Source organism: Equus caballus, chromosome 13, assembly GCF_041296265.1.
Source record: "Equus caballus isolate H_3958 breed thoroughbred chromosome 13, TB-T2T, whole genome shotgun sequence".
In the NCBI taxonomy this organism is placed as follows: domain Eukaryota; kingdom Metazoa; phylum Chordata; class Mammalia; order Perissodactyla; family Equidae; genus Equus; species Equus caballus.
This window is the reverse complement of record NC_091696.1, coordinates 42,319,837-42,337,648: the sequence shown is the minus strand read 5'-3', so window position 1 is coordinate 42,337,648 and position 17,812 is coordinate 42,319,837. Positions and strand designations below refer to the sequence as shown.

Sequence of the window (17,812 nt, the reverse complement as noted above, 5' to 3'; positions counted from 1 at the left end):
TGTGTTCACCACCTAAATGACAAGGTCACTTCCACATACGCGGTATTTCCACGCATGCCATTTTTGGATTTTTCTCTGACTGATAAATAGAATTCAAAAAGGAGTATTAAATAATGGGCATGAGGAAAATTTAATTGTTTTATCTCTACCTGGAGTTAATCTAACTAGGAGAAGAATTTGTGTTACGGAAAGTATAAAATAAAACAGTTGAAACTTACTTCTATGTGTGTGTAGAATTCAGGCTAATGTGTTGCCTGGCAGTTACAGAGAATCTGATAAGTGATTCTAAGTAATATGTATGTATTCTATGTATAAATAGGCGTTTTTCACATGCTTCAACTGTAGTTTCAGTAGCTGACAAATCTTGTTTATGCTTTCTACCGTATAGTCACTCTTAACAGACAAAGAGAATGCAGAAGCTTATTCAGCCAGTTCTTGCTCCTATGTTAGGAAAGTCTCAATTTAAGTAAGTTTTAGCCTACATCTCAAAGATAGCAAAATAGTGTGCAGAAATTCTGTAAGGGCGGGGGTGTGTAGTTTGCAGACTTCTTTTGTGAATATGTTATCCATGAAACCCCAATGTAAAAAACGGGTTATTTTCAGAGGCAGTGGAAGGCGGGACTCGTGCTCTGCAGGGGCTCCAGGAGCGCCATTCAAAACCACCGTTCTGTGCTGTCAATGACATATCGAATCTTGGGAGGAATGAAGGCTAAATTACTCATTACTGTATCATATTTGTTATAACTTTATACTGTATTACTTATATGATAAACAGTGATAGGATTTTAAATCAGGATTGTTTTAAGCATTTACACATCATCGGGAGTACTCATCCCCCATTACTAGTTAGACTACCCCAAATTTTCAAACAGTCTTGTCTTCTTACCAGAGACCTTGCCTGACTTTGCAAGATTATGGTAACAAAGGGTCCCTGAGAGCCAAAGCAGGGAAGAAGATAAATTGTGGTGGTATACCCCTAGTCCTGTGGCAGCGTCGTTTTTCTCCCATGTTAAGGCACAGAGTCCAGTTAAAGAGCATTAGAGATTAACCACACTGAGAAGAAACAAACACCCAGACTCGTGGTTAGATGAGTCCACGTTCTCAGGCAGGTGGGTCCTGTTTGAGGCCTCTCTTGGGAGACTCACTGCTAAAGGGTTCAAGATTTCCTCTGTGCTGCTAGTAATTGGAGCTAGCTCTGTGACCTTGGGCAAGTTCTTAAGATTGTGCACACTACCTGGCTGTACAATGCTCCATCGTAGTGTTGTTGTGAGGGTGAGTGGAAATGTTGCATATAATGTATTCAGCGCAGTGCCTGGCACATTGTAAATTGCTAGTAGATGTTAGGCGATGGAACAGTTTTCTCCACCAAAAGGAAATGTAATCGTAGGGCAATAATTGACGGTGGAGGTGTGAAGAAACACAAATTTGGTTCTCAGCTTGAGTAGAACGCAAACTGCCGCAGGTGTCATTTCACCATTTTAATTAAAGTAAATATTGGAGGTGGGATGGAAAAGTTCCATGATGGGGACTTTACATTAACTGTCAGCTGTGGAATGTCTCTACTTTTTGGAAACTTTTCTTACCGTTTTACCGAAAACAGAACCATTTCATTTTTAAAAATCTGACAAACAAGAACAGAGACTAAAATGACCGAATACTACGATGTTTGTCTCTTTCGTCTTAATGGTTATGGCTTCTCTATCGGAATGAAAGTATTTACACACTATGCTTGCAGAACCTGTGGCCTGGAATGCTGTGCTCACTGCGTATTTAGAAGATTAGCAGTGTTTAATGCGGATATGAATTTGGGTATGATGTGTTTAGAACATGTGACAGGGAATCATTATGTCAGTCAAAACTCACTAAAAGCTTATCGTTTAGTAAAATTGTTCCTTTGAGAACACAAAACAATGACAGTTCGGAGGCAATCTGAAGATTTTAGGAAAGGAGTAACAATTTCCAAGGGAATCTGAAGCACAGTGTCGTCAAGAGTTATCTCTAACAGGGCATGTTTATTGACTTCATGTCCATTGAATGAGTTCATTGGATTCTTTTATAGAGAAAGCCTGAAAGAGGAGTACCACTGCAGGGAAAAAAAGATAGGAAAAGATTTTTAAATGGATACCCTTGATAAGCTGTAAGATATCCTATATATTTGTGGCAAGAGATGTGGACCTATTGAATTTTATTTGTGATAAGTGAATAAGCTTACATTTTCTATCAAATGTAATTACCATCCTTGGTCCGGTTAGCATAGAATTCTTTAAAATCGACAGGAAAGAATGTGCGGTGGCACAGAGTGTTGGCTTTGATACTAACAGGGAATTTACTTAAAGCTTCCTAGCTGTTATTTTTTTAATATAAATCGTTTTGGATCTGTCTGTCTGAGTTTTTCACATCTTTTTATGTTTCCAAGCTCGAAGGACCTCTTGTAGCTGACAAGCTCCACTCTTCTGGTTGTGTGTAGAAGTACTTTTTTTATATTTGTCCTGAATTCTCTTAGGTTTCAAGAGATATGTTCATTCTAGAATTCTTTAATAATTTATCACTAGCATTTATTATTTTAACTTTTCCTGTATGAGAAGAATCAGCTTATTTCCGCTTACATTCTTTAGTTGTGTTTTTTAAATGCATTGACTAAAACCTTACAGATTATTTCCAGAGTGGACGCAGAATGGCTTTGTAATTTGGTATTGGCCATTGTACATGAAACCCGACACTTACAACAATGCCAGACAGAGGACATGTGCAATAAATGTTTATTTGAATTAATGAATTGTTCTAGGGCAGCTTGTGGTTATAATAGTTTCAATAGTAAGTGACCAAGCATTCAGTACTGGTAGTTTAGCTAAACATTTGGGCTTCTTTTGAAGCCAATAAACAGACCGCTGTGCAATCCAGGGAGACCAGTTGGTTCACTTTTCCATCCAATAGTAGTTTACTTGTACAGTCGTGTTTATAGAGAGTTAAGGTCAAAGGAAAAGGTGTATTTGAGACAATTTCCTCAATTGCTTTGCTACAATGAAAGATTTTCAGTATGCTGATGAAAAAGGGACAATTTAAAATGGATATTATAAAATGTAGGCAGTTATTTTCCCCCTAGCTTTGTTGAGGCATAATTGACATTGCAATAATTGGTACACGTTTAAAGTGTGCACTTTAAACACCTCTGACTCATGTATACACTCATAAAAACCATGACCACAATAAAGATAGTGAAAGTATTGATCACCCCCAAAAGTTTCTTTGTATTCCTTTATAATCCTAGCCTCATGCCCCTCTGCCCCCATCTGCAGGCAACCACTGATCTGCTTTCTGTCACTGTAGATTAGTTTGCCTATTCTAGGGCTTTATATAAGTGGATTTGTGTAGTATGTACTCTTTTTTTGTCTGGCTTCTTTCACTCAGTATAATTATTTTGAGATTCACTCATGTTGTTGAGTGTATCAGTGGTCTATTCATTTTTATTGCTGAGAAATATGGATATTCCACAATTTGTATATCTGTTCACTGTTAATGGGTGTTTCCAGTTTCTGGCTATTACAAATAAAACCGATCTGAACATTTATATTACAAGTCTTTGTATGGACATATGCTTTCTTTTCTCTTAGGCAAATACCTGGGAGTGGGATGGCTGGATTGTGTGGTAGGTGTGTGTTTAACTTTTTAAAAACTGCCAGATTATTTTAAAGTTGTATCCTTTTACATTTCTCACCAGCAATGCATGAGAGTTCCAGTTGTGCCACATCTCTGTCAGCCGTTGGTATGGTCAGTCTTTTTAAATTTTAGCCATCCTAATAAGTGTATAGTGGTAGCTCATTGTCCTTTTAATTTGCACTTTCCTAATGACTAATGTATTGAGCATATTTTCATGAGCCTGTTTGCCATTTCTCTGTGAAATATCAGATCTTTTACTCGTTTATTTATTGGATTGTTCATTTTCTTATTATTGAGTTTTGAGAGTTCTTTATATATTCTGGATATAGATTCTTTATCAGATATGCGATCTGCAGATATTTTCTCCCAGTCTGACTTGTCTTTTAATTCTCTTAACTGTGTCTTTCAAAGAGCAGAAGTTCCTAATTTTGATGAAGTTCAGTTTATCAATTTGTTCTTGTAGGGGTTATATTTTTGGTATTATATTTAAGAATTCTTTACCTGGTCCTAGATCTCAGAAATTATCCTCCCATGTTTTTTTGTAGAAGTTTTATAGTTTTAGGTTTTACATTTAGGTATAGGATCCATTTTGACTTAATTTTTGTATGTGGTACAAGGTCTGAATTAAAGTTCATATTGTTTTGCATATGAATGTCTGGTTGTTCCAGCACCATTCGTTGAAATGACCATTCTCTCTTTACTGGATTACCGTTGCATCTTTGTCAAAAATCACTTGTACATATATGTGGGTCTATTTTGGACTCTGTTCCATTGATCTATTTGTCTATCTTTATGCTAGGACCACGCTGTCTTAATTACTACAGCTTTATGATAAGTCTTGAAATTCGGTAGTGTTAGTCCTCCAACTTTGTGTTTTTTCCAAAGTTGTTTTGGCTATTCCATATGAAGTTTAGAATCAGTTATCAATTTATACAAAACAGCCTGCTGGGATTTTGATTGGGATTATATTGGATCCGTATGTCAATTTGGAGAGGATTGACTTCTTAACAATATTGAGTCATCCGATCCATGAAAATGTTATTTATGTCTTTAATTTCTCTCAGCGATGTTTTATTTTATTTTTTTGAAGATTGGCACCTGAGCTAACATCTGTTGCTAATTTTTTTTTTCCTTCTTCTCCCCAAAGACCCCTCAGTACATAGTTGTATGTTCCACTTGTAGGTCCTTCTGATTGTGCTGTGTGGGACGCTGCCTCAGCATGGCTTGATAAGTAGTGTTAGGGCAGCCCTCAGGATCCAACCTCGTGAAACCCTGGGCCACCAAAGTGGAGCTCGCAAACTTAACCACTCGGCCAAGGGGTTGGCCCTCTCAGCAATGTTTTAAAGTACAAATCTTGTACATCTCCTGTCAGATTTACCCCTATTTCCTATTTTTTGGTGTTTTATAAATGGTTTTTTAAAAAATTTCTGTATAAAATTGTTCATTACTAGCATAGAAATACAATTCAGTTTTGTATATAGATCTTAATCCTGCATCTTTGCTAAACTCACTTATTCTAGTAGCTTTTTTTTTTTTAAAGATTTTATTTATTTATTTTTTTCTTTTTCTCCCCAAAGCCCCCCAGTACATAGTTGTATATTCTTCGTTGTGGGTCCTTCTAGCCGTGGCATGTGGGATGCTGCCCCAGCGTGGCTTGATGAGCAGTGCCACGTCCGCGCCCAGGATTCGAACCAACGAAACACTGGGCCGCCTGCAGCGGAGCGCGCGAACTTAACCACTCGGCCATGGGGCCAGCCCCTCTAGTAGCTTTTTTGTAGAGTGCACTGGATTTTCTACATTGATAATCGTGTCATTTTTGAATAAAGACAGTTTTATGTCTTCCTTTCTCATCTGGATGACTATTTCGTTTTCTTACCTTAATTGCACTGACCTAGTGTAACACTAGATAGAAGTGGTGAGAGTGGACACCCTAGTCTTGTTCCTCATCTTAGAGGGAAATCATTGTCTTTCACCATTAAGTGTGATGTTATCTGTAGATTTTTTGTGGATTACATTTATCAGATTGAGGAAATTCTCTTCTAATTTTTCTAGGAGTTTTTTTTTTTTATCAGGAATGGATTTTGTATTTCGTTAGATAATTTATCTACATTTACTGGGATGATCATATGGTTTTTATTTAGTAGTTTGTTAATATGGTAAATTACATTGATTGTAGTTTGAATGGTAAACCAGACTTGCATTCCTGGGATAAACCCTACTTGGTCATGATATATTATACTTTCTATATATTGTTCAGTTTGATTAGTTAAAATTTTGTTTAGAATTTTTGCATCTGTGTTCGTGAGGGACATAATAGCCTCTTGTAATGTCTTTGTCTAGCTTTAGTAAATGGTAACTGATGGCCTCACAGAATACAGTGGGAAGTATTTCCTCCTGTCAGTTTTCTGAAAGAATTTATATAGTGTGTGTACTATTTTTTTCCTTAAACGTTTGTCAGAATTTACCAGTAAGGCCATCTAGATCCAGAGTTTTCTTTGAGGGAAGATTTTAAACTACAAATTCAATTTTTAAAATACATCTGTTTTAGAATACAGCTATTCAGTTTATTTCTTTTTGAGTGGGTTTTGGTACTTTGTCTCTTTCAAAGAATTTATCCTTTCATCTAAGTTGTGGAATTTATTGCCATAAAGTTTTTCATAATAGTCTCTTACTATCGTTTTCATATCTATAGAATCCATGGTGATCTCGCCTCTCCCACTCCTGATATTGGTAATTTGTGTCTTCTCTCTTTTTCTGTGATTAGTCCAGTTGGAGGTTTAGCAATTTTATTTACCTTCTCAAAGCAGCAGCTTTGGGTTTCCTTCATTTTTCTCTCTTTTTAAAAAAATTTCATTGATTTTGTGCTCTGATTTTCATTATTTCCTTTCTTCTGCTTACTTTGTGTGTTTGTGTGTGTATATATATAATTTTAATTATTTTTCCTTTTGCTCAAGTTTTCAAATTTTATACAGTATTGTTCTTTTAAGGTCTTGATTAAACTATTTCCTCCCCAAGACAAATATTGAGGCTCAGTGAGGTTGAGACAAACAGTTGAAATGTATAGCCTCGTATCTGTTTTCTCACAGTGCCGTAAATGCTGGGCATACATAAAGGGCCTTAGTCTGTGAGGAGTGGGATAAGAGGGCCTCCTTGGAGAAGTTGACGTCCGAGAGATCTTATTATGTTGAACTCTAGGGTGAATCTATGAGACCAAATCCAAAGTATTAGTTCTTAAAGCTTATTTTGCATTGGCTACACATCTCCCTCTTGGGGGCTGTGTTCTGAAAAATGAGTTAGAATATTCCAAGAGTAATTCTGCATACAGCTAATGTTCCCTTGGGTTTAATTGACAGATCTGCTTTTTATTTCTATTAAGACTGTTTGCGGTGGTCATGGTAACTATAGCTGTAACATTAGTGGCAGGTGTTGCCGACAAGACTGTGTTGAATAGGAGGAAAACCTGGGGGCGGAATGTGGGGGATTGTTAGAAGGATACACGTCAGTATCTCACTGCGGACTTAGCCTCACTTAGTGGGTATTTCTCTAACAAACTCTTCCTTGTTTAACATGGTAAACTTAGAAAAAAGTATTTTTGTCATTAAAATGACTTACTCTATAATTATTTTATAAATGGAGTGAAACCAGCACAATGTAATCACATCTCAGCGTCCATATTAGAAGGCTGAGTTCCTCCCCGATCTGAATCAAGGCACTATATTTAGGGATTTTGAAAAATACATAACAGCTGCTTGCTGGGAGGCGCTAGTATGGCCAGTGGTCAATTGTAAGGAAAAAAACAAAAGGGAAAAAAACAGTTATTTTCAAACGGCCATGAGGGCCAAGGGTTGAATGTATTATTTTAGTTTCTCTCAATTAAAAAAATAAAGGCAACGTGAACCTGAACCTTTAAAAAAAAAAATTATGGTTGAAACTGTTAAAGCTACTCCTTTAATAGTTTGCTTCTGAAAATTATAAAATTTTCAACCTCTTAATTTTGTAGAGGAGAAAACAGCAGTGGGATTAAGCAGATGGTTTGTGATAGTGCCAGGACCGCAACCCGGACTCTTGAGTCAGAAGACCTGGCTTCTGGATTCTGATCCTGCCTCCCTGTTTTCCGTAGCCTCACCTCTTCCATCCGTAGAATGGAGATGTAATGTACTTTTCTTCTGGTTGTGGTTTAAATGAGAAAATATGTGAGTTATCACTCAGTAAATGTTTAATACTATTTTGGTTGGGAACCATTTTCCCCTTCTCAAGGACTCAAGGAAATAATTAAGGGTCATATGCAGATAAGAAGCTACTTAATTTAGAGTTTTTGTTTCCTAAAGTAATTCCACATCATCCACTCCATCTACTTTTGGTATTATAAATATTGGTTTTTCTGATTACACGGATACAACCAAATTTCCATGTATTTATAAATGCTTTAAAAACCATTAGTCCTTCAGGATCAAAGGCTGCTCTTCAGTTTTGTTTGGCCTCAAACTTTGTAATGATATGTCCAGCAAACAATTTGTGCTAAAACGAATTTCGAGCATCGCTTTCTCTCATGTTACAAGTCCTGGAGTTTAGAGAACATTCCTGCAATGAGTATGTTCGTGCACTTTTTCCTCTCATGCCAGGTACTTTGGAATTTGCGTTTAGCTTTCAGGTTAAAGGAGGATAAGGAGGTGGAGAATGTTGAGTGATAAAAAGTTTTGGAGTAGAGAGATCATTTGCATGTCAGCCCCCTCTCCCTCCCCACCTCCCCTCTTTCCTCTCTCTTACTCTTTAAGATGTAGCTCCATCATTTATTTCCTCTGAGATCCCTTTGCTGATCCTCTTGCCCAGTTGTGTTAACCACCTCCCCCCTCCCCTGTGCTCCGAGAACACTTTGCTCTCATCTAGTGTTCTTTATCACACTATGTTGGGATTGTCTGTTTTCTTGTCTGTCTTCCTAACAAAGCTTAAAGTCAGGGAATTAGTCTTACTCATCTTCATACCCTAGCACCCAACAAAACTGATTAAAGGTCCTCAGGGAAATTGTGTTGAATAGAAAGCCTTGAGTTTGATGCATTACCTTCAGAGAATGGTAAGAATATACTATTTCTCTAACAAAGGTATTTCTTCTTCCATATTCCAGCCTCTTCTCATTGTTTTCTCTAAGGAAACATTTGGCCTACAAGGATGAGCTCATGGGTTTTCTTGGTGTCCTTGATACCCTTTGTGGGTATTGCTGGGTGCTTCTTAGGTCCAGAGACTTCTGCAAAATCCCTGGAATACATCCATGGATTCCTGTTTCCACTGCTGAGATCAGGAGAACGGAATCTTACAGTAATGGAGCTACCCTTTTACATTAGGCACACTGGCCAGTTGGCTATAAATACAGTCTGCTTTTAATGTCTTCACAAACCAGTCCAGCAAAGCTGCAGTAAATTAGGTGTTGAAATTGAAATGATCAAAATTCAAAGAATTGCAATTTTAAAGAGGCAGCTGGACCCTGCTTCCCTTTTCTGTACCATAGAATAGTAGAGAGAGTGCAAGCCCTGCTGCAGTCGGTCGGGTGGATATTAACTTCCCTGCGGGAGAGGTTCTGCCCGGTGTCTAGATGCTGAGGCATAGAAACCGTGATTGATTATTGGCTGCTGTCGGGGGAAAAAAATGAAATCACGTGATGACGTCTGTGTTAACGTATAATCTACCTGGTTAATGGATCACAATTTCTTTTCAAAGGGTGCTCTTGAACCAAAATGAGAAGAAAACTTATAGAAGACAATTACAAATGAATTTTGACATTGATTTGTAGTTATTTACTGTACTCATGGTGTAGACTAGAGACTGTTTAGGTATGAAGCCCTGAACTGAAGTTTAGCGACAAAGACTGGACGATGTCTGTTTATTCAGATAGAGAGGACCTGTAAAGGCCTAACTTGTTTCGGTGTTGGGGCCGAGCATATTTTCTCATTCTTGCCCTTTTCGCCATTTCTTAGAGTTTCTGATAGAGGCTTTCTGATAGTTTCCTAACTTATTCCTGAAATTCTTGTTCATCAGATGCTGCTCCAAAGCAGCAGAAGTGCGGATGAGTAAAGACAATAAGTGAGGCTCGTGAAGTAGACTGATGTCTGTATGTTTTATGCTCAGCAGGAAGACATAGTGAAGTTCTGTTAGTCTAGTCGTCTAGTTGAATCTTAGCTTTTAAACATATCAACAAGTCTCAGTATTATTTGAAGACTTCATTATCTTAATTGTTGGGCTTTTACCTTAGAAAGCAAACAGTATCCCATTTGTCCTAAAGAATCAAAACCCAAAAATGAGAATTGTTTTTGTTAATATACAGTTATTTCTAATAGTAAATTTTGGGAAAGACATGTTTTCAAAATGTAATCTTTGAGAGATTTAGTAAATTGCAGATGAGATCTTTTCCTTTAGGGTTTAATGAACTCAGGGATGTAGGCACCACAGTCCGCTTTCACTGGGCTATCCCATTCACTGGATGGTTTTCCCAGTTAGGATGTGTGATCACCATCTGTGTTTCGTCGGCCTCCATGCCGAAGAAGTTATAGGAGAGTATAGTTAGCCTACCCTTGAGCTGAGCCATATTTATGTTTCTACTTTGTTATCCTTTTAAGAACTTAGGGCTGTGTAGGTACCACCAGTGCTTTTTATTGGTCTTATAATTAGGGCTGGAGGGAGTGGATGGAAGGGAGGAGGCTATCTATTTAAAAAAAAAAAAAAAAAGGAAAGATGTGAACAAATGACTTTCAGAAAGTAAGCATCCTAATTAGGAATGAAAAAAGTGAACCCCCTTTTCCTTTCCTTTGAGTTAAAATGACTGAGCTGGTGGAGGCCTTAAGAAGCTGTCTTATACCACCCCCTTGCCTAATTTAGACCATGTTTAAATTAGGCCAGAAAGGTCCCTCCTCTAATCTCTTTCATATAGAATCATCCAGGACATCTTTTATAAAAGGTCAATTGTCAGAAAGGAGTGATGTTTACTTTAAAAATAAAATGTCGCAATTTCTATCTTTTGATCTGTGAGAGTCTGAAATACAGCCATGACCTGATTAGAAGTATTGTTCTCTTATAGATATTTTAGATTTGTGAGGTAATAAGATGCTGTCCCTTTGTTAATGGAAATTATAGTCTACTTATGTTTGAAAAAATAAGTTTGGATTTATTGTTAGTGGTAAGGTTAGTGTTCTTAAAGAGAGAGGAAGTTGCAGAAGGTTAATGCTGTCATTCTGTGTCTCCATACGAAGAACAAAAGCAAATGCTTGTGAAGTAGTTCACTGGGTTGAATCTTAAGTTAGGGTTTGCCTTTCCCAGTATTATAAGAAGCACTTTGGCTGGTTGCTATGGAAACAAATTTCAGTTATTGAGTTGAAAGTTATGATGTAGATCTTGATACAGATCTGCTGTGAAAGATAGATGTTGCAAACTAAGAGTCAAATGCTGCTCCTAAAACTATTTCAAGAACAAACATTGACCGTGCACTTACTGTGTAGTAGGAACTGGGCTAGAGTCTGGGTACACACAGATGAAAAGACAAGGGTCTCCACCTCTAGGAGCTCAGATTCTCGTAGGGAAGTAATAAACAGACACGTGGACTAGAGCAGGGCCATTGGTAGAGTGTCGGTTGTGTGCAAGGTGCAGTGGGCGTATTGCAGAAGAGAGGTAGGGAATGCTTGAGGTGGAGGTGTGGAACTTGCTTGATGGACAGGGAGGTGCGACGAAGATGGTCTTCCCACAAAGGAAACTGCATGGGTAGGGGCTAAGAGGTGATGAGTTATTTTAAAGCAGCTCTTTAAATCGCTATACATTTTCTTAGCTGTACAGTTAGGGAATGTCAAGTTTTTGAATCATGAGCCGGTTGAATGCAGACTCTGGAATCAGCCTGCCAGCCGCCTCACTTGCCTGTGTAACTGTGAGGTATTTAACCTCTCCAGACCTCCTGAGGATTAAATGAGAGACTGTCTGTGTAGGGTATAAATCAAAGTTTGAGATTTCAGCGCTAAGTAAATGTGATTTGCTTTTTAACAGCATCAATATTGTTGTTGTTCATTCTAGCTTTCTGGTAATTTTGAATGCTTTTGTAACAGTGAGGGTACAGTGTAAAACATTTTCCATGCTTGCTGGATTACAAATCTTGTTTGTAGTGCCCCACTGAATTCCTACTGTGTGCTCAGCATTGGGCTAGGATTCAATGTGAAGTATGTATACCTTCTGTCCTCAGGCTTCCAGCTTAGTTGAGAATGAAAATGGACAAATATGAAATAAAGTAAGTGTGTGTGAATTGTACTAGATGTCTGTCTGTACAATTGTTCCGTATATTAAGGTAGTATAGTTGCTTGTGTGGCCCAGTTACTGTTTCTAAGGGCATCTAGACATAGGTTACCAGGGAGAGAACAAAGGATAGAGATGGCAGTCAGGCAGCAGCAAAGGAGCCAAAGTCTCAGGGAAAAACATCGAACAGCAAAACTTTCCTGTGTGGTGGACCTGCCTGGAAGAGGGAGGAGTTGCCCCTGCAGTGCAATTCCAGGGCTAGAATCTCTCTGCCATTCACATGTAGGTAATTCATCATTTTGCAGGGCCTCTAAAAGAGGTCAACCACATAGCTGTCATTTTCTTTTTAGAATGAAGGGAATTATATCCTTTCCTGATAGTAGTTTTTGATCAGATAAGGAATGAGTATCAGGCATAGAATAGGAGGTGGGCACGGTAGAGGGGGTGAACATACTAGGAGGCAGACTTCATTTTGGTCTCTAACAATTCTTCAACCAAAAGCTCAAGAACAAATACTGAATGACTGCCTTGTGCCAACTACTGTGCTAGAAACTAGGAATAGATAGAGATGAAAGGATGAGCTCCTCCACCTCAGAGACCTAAGAATCTTATGGGCAGATGAAGAGGTAAAGATAAACAGATAAATGTAGTGCACGTGGGGTGGCGGTTGCTGGAGAGGAGGGTGCAGAAAGATCAATGTCAGTATGGTGCGAGGTGCGCCAGGGAAGAGGGCACATGAGGGTTATTGGGAACTCTGGAAGACATACTCTCCTTTATTATCTTCTCCAACTGTCTGATACCAGGTAGGGACAGGAAGCCCTGAGCTCTCCTTCCAGACATTGGTCACTACTGCCTTCTGTTCCCACCACTGCTTTTCCTGCAGGCACCTCTTTATGTCATGGTGTTCAGGCCACAGCAGTGAACTGTGGACTTCCAGGGTTGGAGCTTACAGTGAGTTGAGCTGCTTGCTGTCTCCTAGACCAGGGCCATACACTTCCCTGAGCCTTGCATTTGAAACAGCTGCCGGGCCTGATGCTAGGAAAGGCTAGGACTAGGGCAGGTTAAAAAACACTCGTAGTATCTGTAGTTCTGCACATCTGTATTGCTCTTCCTGAGCAGTCCAAGTGTATGGAATTCTCTTACACACTCGAATCTTGAATATTTGGATAACATGAAATGTTAGGATTCAGGAAAGAATACTGTGAGAATGAGAGGTTGAATTTCATCATAAGCTTCAGTTCATTTAACAACCTGTTAGAAAATTTCTAAATGCATAGTAGTAACATAATGAGTTATGCACAGAAAGAACTTAGAACTGATGAGCAGCACAGTCATCTTCCAGCTGTGTACATGTTAGCTGTTGAAATGTGTGTGTGAGAGATGGCCATGGAAGTAGACTGCAGGGTAACTTGGCTACTTGGTAGAAGTTTGGGAGAGGACATTTAAGGTCTATACCCCGAGGAGGTTACTTCTCTCTCCTCTGAGATTCAAGATTCTGGAAGCATTTCATTTTTATTTTTAAAGAGAATACTCAATTATCTCTGGTTCAGTAAAGAATACTCAATTATCTGTGGTTCAGTTAGAGTCTGAAAAGCTGTGTTGAATTATAATTTGGAGGAGACAAATGAATACGTTCCAAGTAAGAGAACAGGACAAAACCCCAGGAAAAGAACTAAGTGAAACAGAGATAAACAATCTACCTGACAAAGAGTACAAACATAAGGATGCTCACTGATCTTGGGAGAAGAATGGTTGAACTCAGTGAGAACTTCAACAAGGAATTGGAAAATAGAAAAAAGAACCAGTCAGAAATGAAAAATACAATACTGGAAATGAAAAATTCACTAGAGGGACTCAATAGCAGAGTAAATGATACAGCAGAACGGCTCAGCGGGATGGACAAAAGATTAGAGGCAATCGCCCAAGTGAACAGATAAAAGAAAAAAGAATTAAAAAGAACAAGGAAAGTCTAAGGGACCTCTGGGACAACATCAAGTGCACTAACATCTGTATTATAGTGTCCCAGATGGACAAGAGAGAAAGGGGCAGAGAATTTATTTGAAGAAATAATAGCTGAAAACTTTCTTAGCCTCAGGAAGGAAACAGACATCCAGGTACGGGAAGCACAGAGAGCACCAAACAAGGTAAACCCAAAGAGGCCCACACCAAGACACATTATAATTAAAATGACAAGAATTAGGGGCTGGCCCCGTGGCCGAGTGGTTAAGTTCACGCGCTCCGCTGCAGGCGGCCCAGTGTTTTGTTAGTTCGAATCCTGGGCGCGGACATGGCACTGCTCATCAAACCACGCTGAGGCAGCGTCCCACATGCCACAACTAGAAGGACCCACAATGAAGAATACACAACTATGTACCGGAGGGCTTTGGGGAGAAAAAGGAAAAAATAAAATCTTTAAAAAATAAAATAAATAAATAAATAAATAAAATGACAAGAATTAAAGATAAAGAGAGAATCCTAAAAGCTACAAGAGAAAGGCAACAAGTTACATACAAAGGAAACCCCATAAGGCTATCAGCTGACATCTCAGCAGAAATATTACAGGCTAGAAGGGAGTGGCATGATATATTTAAAGTGCTGAAAGGAAAAAACCTACAGCCAAGAATACTCTACCTGGCAAGGTTATCATTCAGAATGGAAGGAGAAATAAAGAGTTTTCCAACAAGCAAAAAGTAAAGGAGTTTATCACCAAGAAACCAGCCTTAGAAGAAATGCTAAAGGAACTTATTTAAGTGGAAAAGAGAAGACCACAAATAGGAATAAGAAAATTTTCAAAGAAAAAATCACTGGTAAAGGCAAATATACAGTCAAGATAACAGATCAACCACCTATGAAGCTAATGTGAAGGTCAAAAGACAAAAGTAGTAAAATGATCTATTTCTGTGATATGAGGGTAGCAGATACACACACAAAAAGAGGTTAGATATATATCAAAAACATAAAATGTGGAAGGAGGGGAGTAAAAGAGTAGAGCTTTTAGCAAGAGGTCAAACTAAAGAGACCATCAACTTAATTTAGATTGCTATTTACATAGTTATTATATATGAACCTCATGGTAATCACAAACCAGAAACCTATAATAAATACACAAAAAAATAAGAGAAAAGAACCCAAACATAATTCTAAAGAAAGCCATCAAACTACAAAGGAAGAGAGCAAGAGAAGAAGAAAGGAACAGAGAACCACTAGAACACCAGAAAAAAGTAACAAAATGGCAATAAGTACATTCTTATTAACAGCTACTTTAAATGTCAGTGGTCTAAATGCTCCAATCAGAATGCATAGGTTGGCCGGTTGGATTAAAAATACAAGACCTGTATATCTGCTGCATACAAGAGACACTCACAAACTGAAAGTGAAGAGATGGGAAAAGATACTCCATGCAAATGGCAATAAAAAGAAAACTGGGGTAGCAATACTTAGACAGAATAGATTTTAAAACAAACACTGAAATGAGACAAAGAAAGGCTCCACATAATGATAAAGGGAACAATCCAACAAGAGGATATAACACTTGTAAATATCTATGCACCCAAGATAGAAGTGCCTAAATATGTAAAGCAATTATTAACAAACATGAAAGGGGAAGTAGACAGTAACACAATAATAGTAGGGACGTTAACACTGCACTTACACCAATGGATAGATCATCCAAACAGATGATCAATATGGAAACATTGGCCTTAAATGACACATTAGATCAGACGGACTTAGTAGATATATACAAAACATTCTATCCAAAAACTGCAGGATGCACATTCTTTTCAAATGCACATAAAACATTCTCCAGGATAGATCACATATTAGGCCACAAAACACACAATGAAGACCCACAATGAAGAATACACAACTATGTACCGGAGGGCTTTGGGGAGAAAAAGGAAAAAATAAAATCTTTAAAAAAAAAATAAATAAAAAAAAAAATAAAATGACAAGAATTAAAGATAAAGAGAGAATCCTAAAAGCTACAAGAGAAAGGCAACAAGTTACATACAAAGGAAACCCCATAAGGCTATCAGCTGACATCTCAGCAGAAATATTACAGGCTAGAAGGGAGTGGCATGATATATTTAAAGTGCTGAAAGGAAAAAACCTACAGCCAAGAATACTCTACCTGGCAAGGTTATCATTCAGAATGGAAGGAGAAATAAAGAGTTTTCCAACAAGCAAAAAGTAAAGGAGTTTATCACCAAGAAACCAGCCTTAGAAGAAATGCTAAAACAAAACAAGTGTCAATAAATTTAAGAAGATTGAAATAATACCAAGCATCTTTTCTGACCACAATGGTATGAAACTAGAAATCAACTACAGGAAGAAAGTTGGAAAAGCCACAATGTGTGGAGATTAGACAAAATGCTACTGAACAATGATTGGGTCAATCAATGAAGAAATCAAAGGAGAAATAAAAAATTACCTGGAGACCAATGAAAATGAAAATATGATACCCCAAAATTTATGGGATACAGCAAAAGCAGTTCTAAGAGGGACATTTACAGCCATATAGGCCTACCTCAACAAACAAGAAAAATCTCAAATAATCTAACAGTGCACCTAAAGGAACTGGAAAAAGAAAAACAAAGTCCAAAATCAGTAGAAGGAAGGAAATAATAAAAATCAGAATTGAAATAAATGAAATAGAGACTTAAAAAAATAGGAAAAATCAATAAAAACAGAGAGCTGGTTCTTTGAAAGATAAGCAAAATTGACTAGCTAGACTCACCAAGATAAAAAGAGAGAAGGCTCAAATAAATAAAATCAGGCATGAAAGAGGAGAAATTACAAAGGACACCTCAGAAATACAAAAGATTATAAGAGAATACTGTGAAAAGCTGTACGCCAACAAATTGGATAATCTAGAAGAAATGGATAAATTCTTAAAATCATACAACCTTCCAAAACTGAATCAAAAAGAAATACAGAATTTGTATAGATCAATCAGTAAGGAGATTGAAATAGTAATCAAAAACCTCCCAAAAAATAAAAGTCCAGACTGCTTCCCTAGTGAATTCTACCAGACATTCAAAGAAGACTTAATACCTGTCCTTTTCAGACTCTTCCAGAAAATTGAAGAGGAGGGACAGCTGCTAACTCCTTCTACGAAGCCAACGTCACCCTGACACCAAAACTGGACAAGGACAACACAAAAAAGAAAGTTACAGGCAGTAATCACTGATGAACATCGATGTAAAAATCCTCAACAAAATACTAGCAAATCGAATACAATAATACATTAAAAGATCACACACCATGATCAAGTGGGATTTTATCCAGGGATGGTTCATCATCTGCAAATCAGTCAGTGTGATACACCACATTAACAAAAGGAAGAATAAAAATCACATGATCATCTCAATAGATTCAGAGAAAGCATTTGACAAGATACAGCACCCATTTATGATAAAAACTGAATAAAATGGGTATAGAAGGAAAGTACCTCAATGTAATAAAGCCCATATATGACAAACCCACAGCTAATATCATTCTCAATGGAGAAAAACTGAAAGCTCTCCCTCTAAGAACAGGAACCAGACAAGGATGCCCACTATCACCACTCTTATTTAACATAGTATTGGAAGTCCTAGCCAGAACAATCAGGCAAGAAAAAGAAATAAAAAGGATCTAAATTGGAAAGGAAGAGGTGAAACTCACTATTTGCAGGTGACATGATTTTATATGTAGAAAACCCTAGAGAATCCAGCAAAAAACTTTTAGAAATAATAAATGAATATGGTAAAGTTGCAGGAGACAAAATCAACATACAAAAATCAGTTGCATTTCTATACGCTAACAATGAAGTAGCAGAAAGAAGAATACAATCCCATTTACAATTGCAACAAAAAGAATAAAATACCTAGGGGGGCTGGCCCCGTGGCCG

General features: G+C 37.7%; 1 protein-coding gene across 20 annotated transcripts in view; it reads left to right on the top strand.

The window, feature by feature from the left end:
- Positions 1-17,812, top strand: part of MRTFB (myocardin related transcription factor B) — a 258,616-nt gene that overhangs the window by 91,470 nt on the left and 149,334 nt on the right. For 2 of the 20 annotated variants that reach the window (XM_070230964.1, XM_070230952.1), the window contains exon 3: positions 3,719-3,763. The exons of the other annotated variants lie outside the window; for them this stretch is intronic. In XM_070230964.1, coding sequence (XP_070087065.1) covers positions 3,725-3,763 — 39 coding nt within the window. In that variant the 5' untranslated portion in view covers positions 3,719-3,724. The remainder of the gene's footprint in view (positions 1-3,718; positions 3,764-17,812) is intronic. 20 annotated transcript variants of the gene reach the window in all.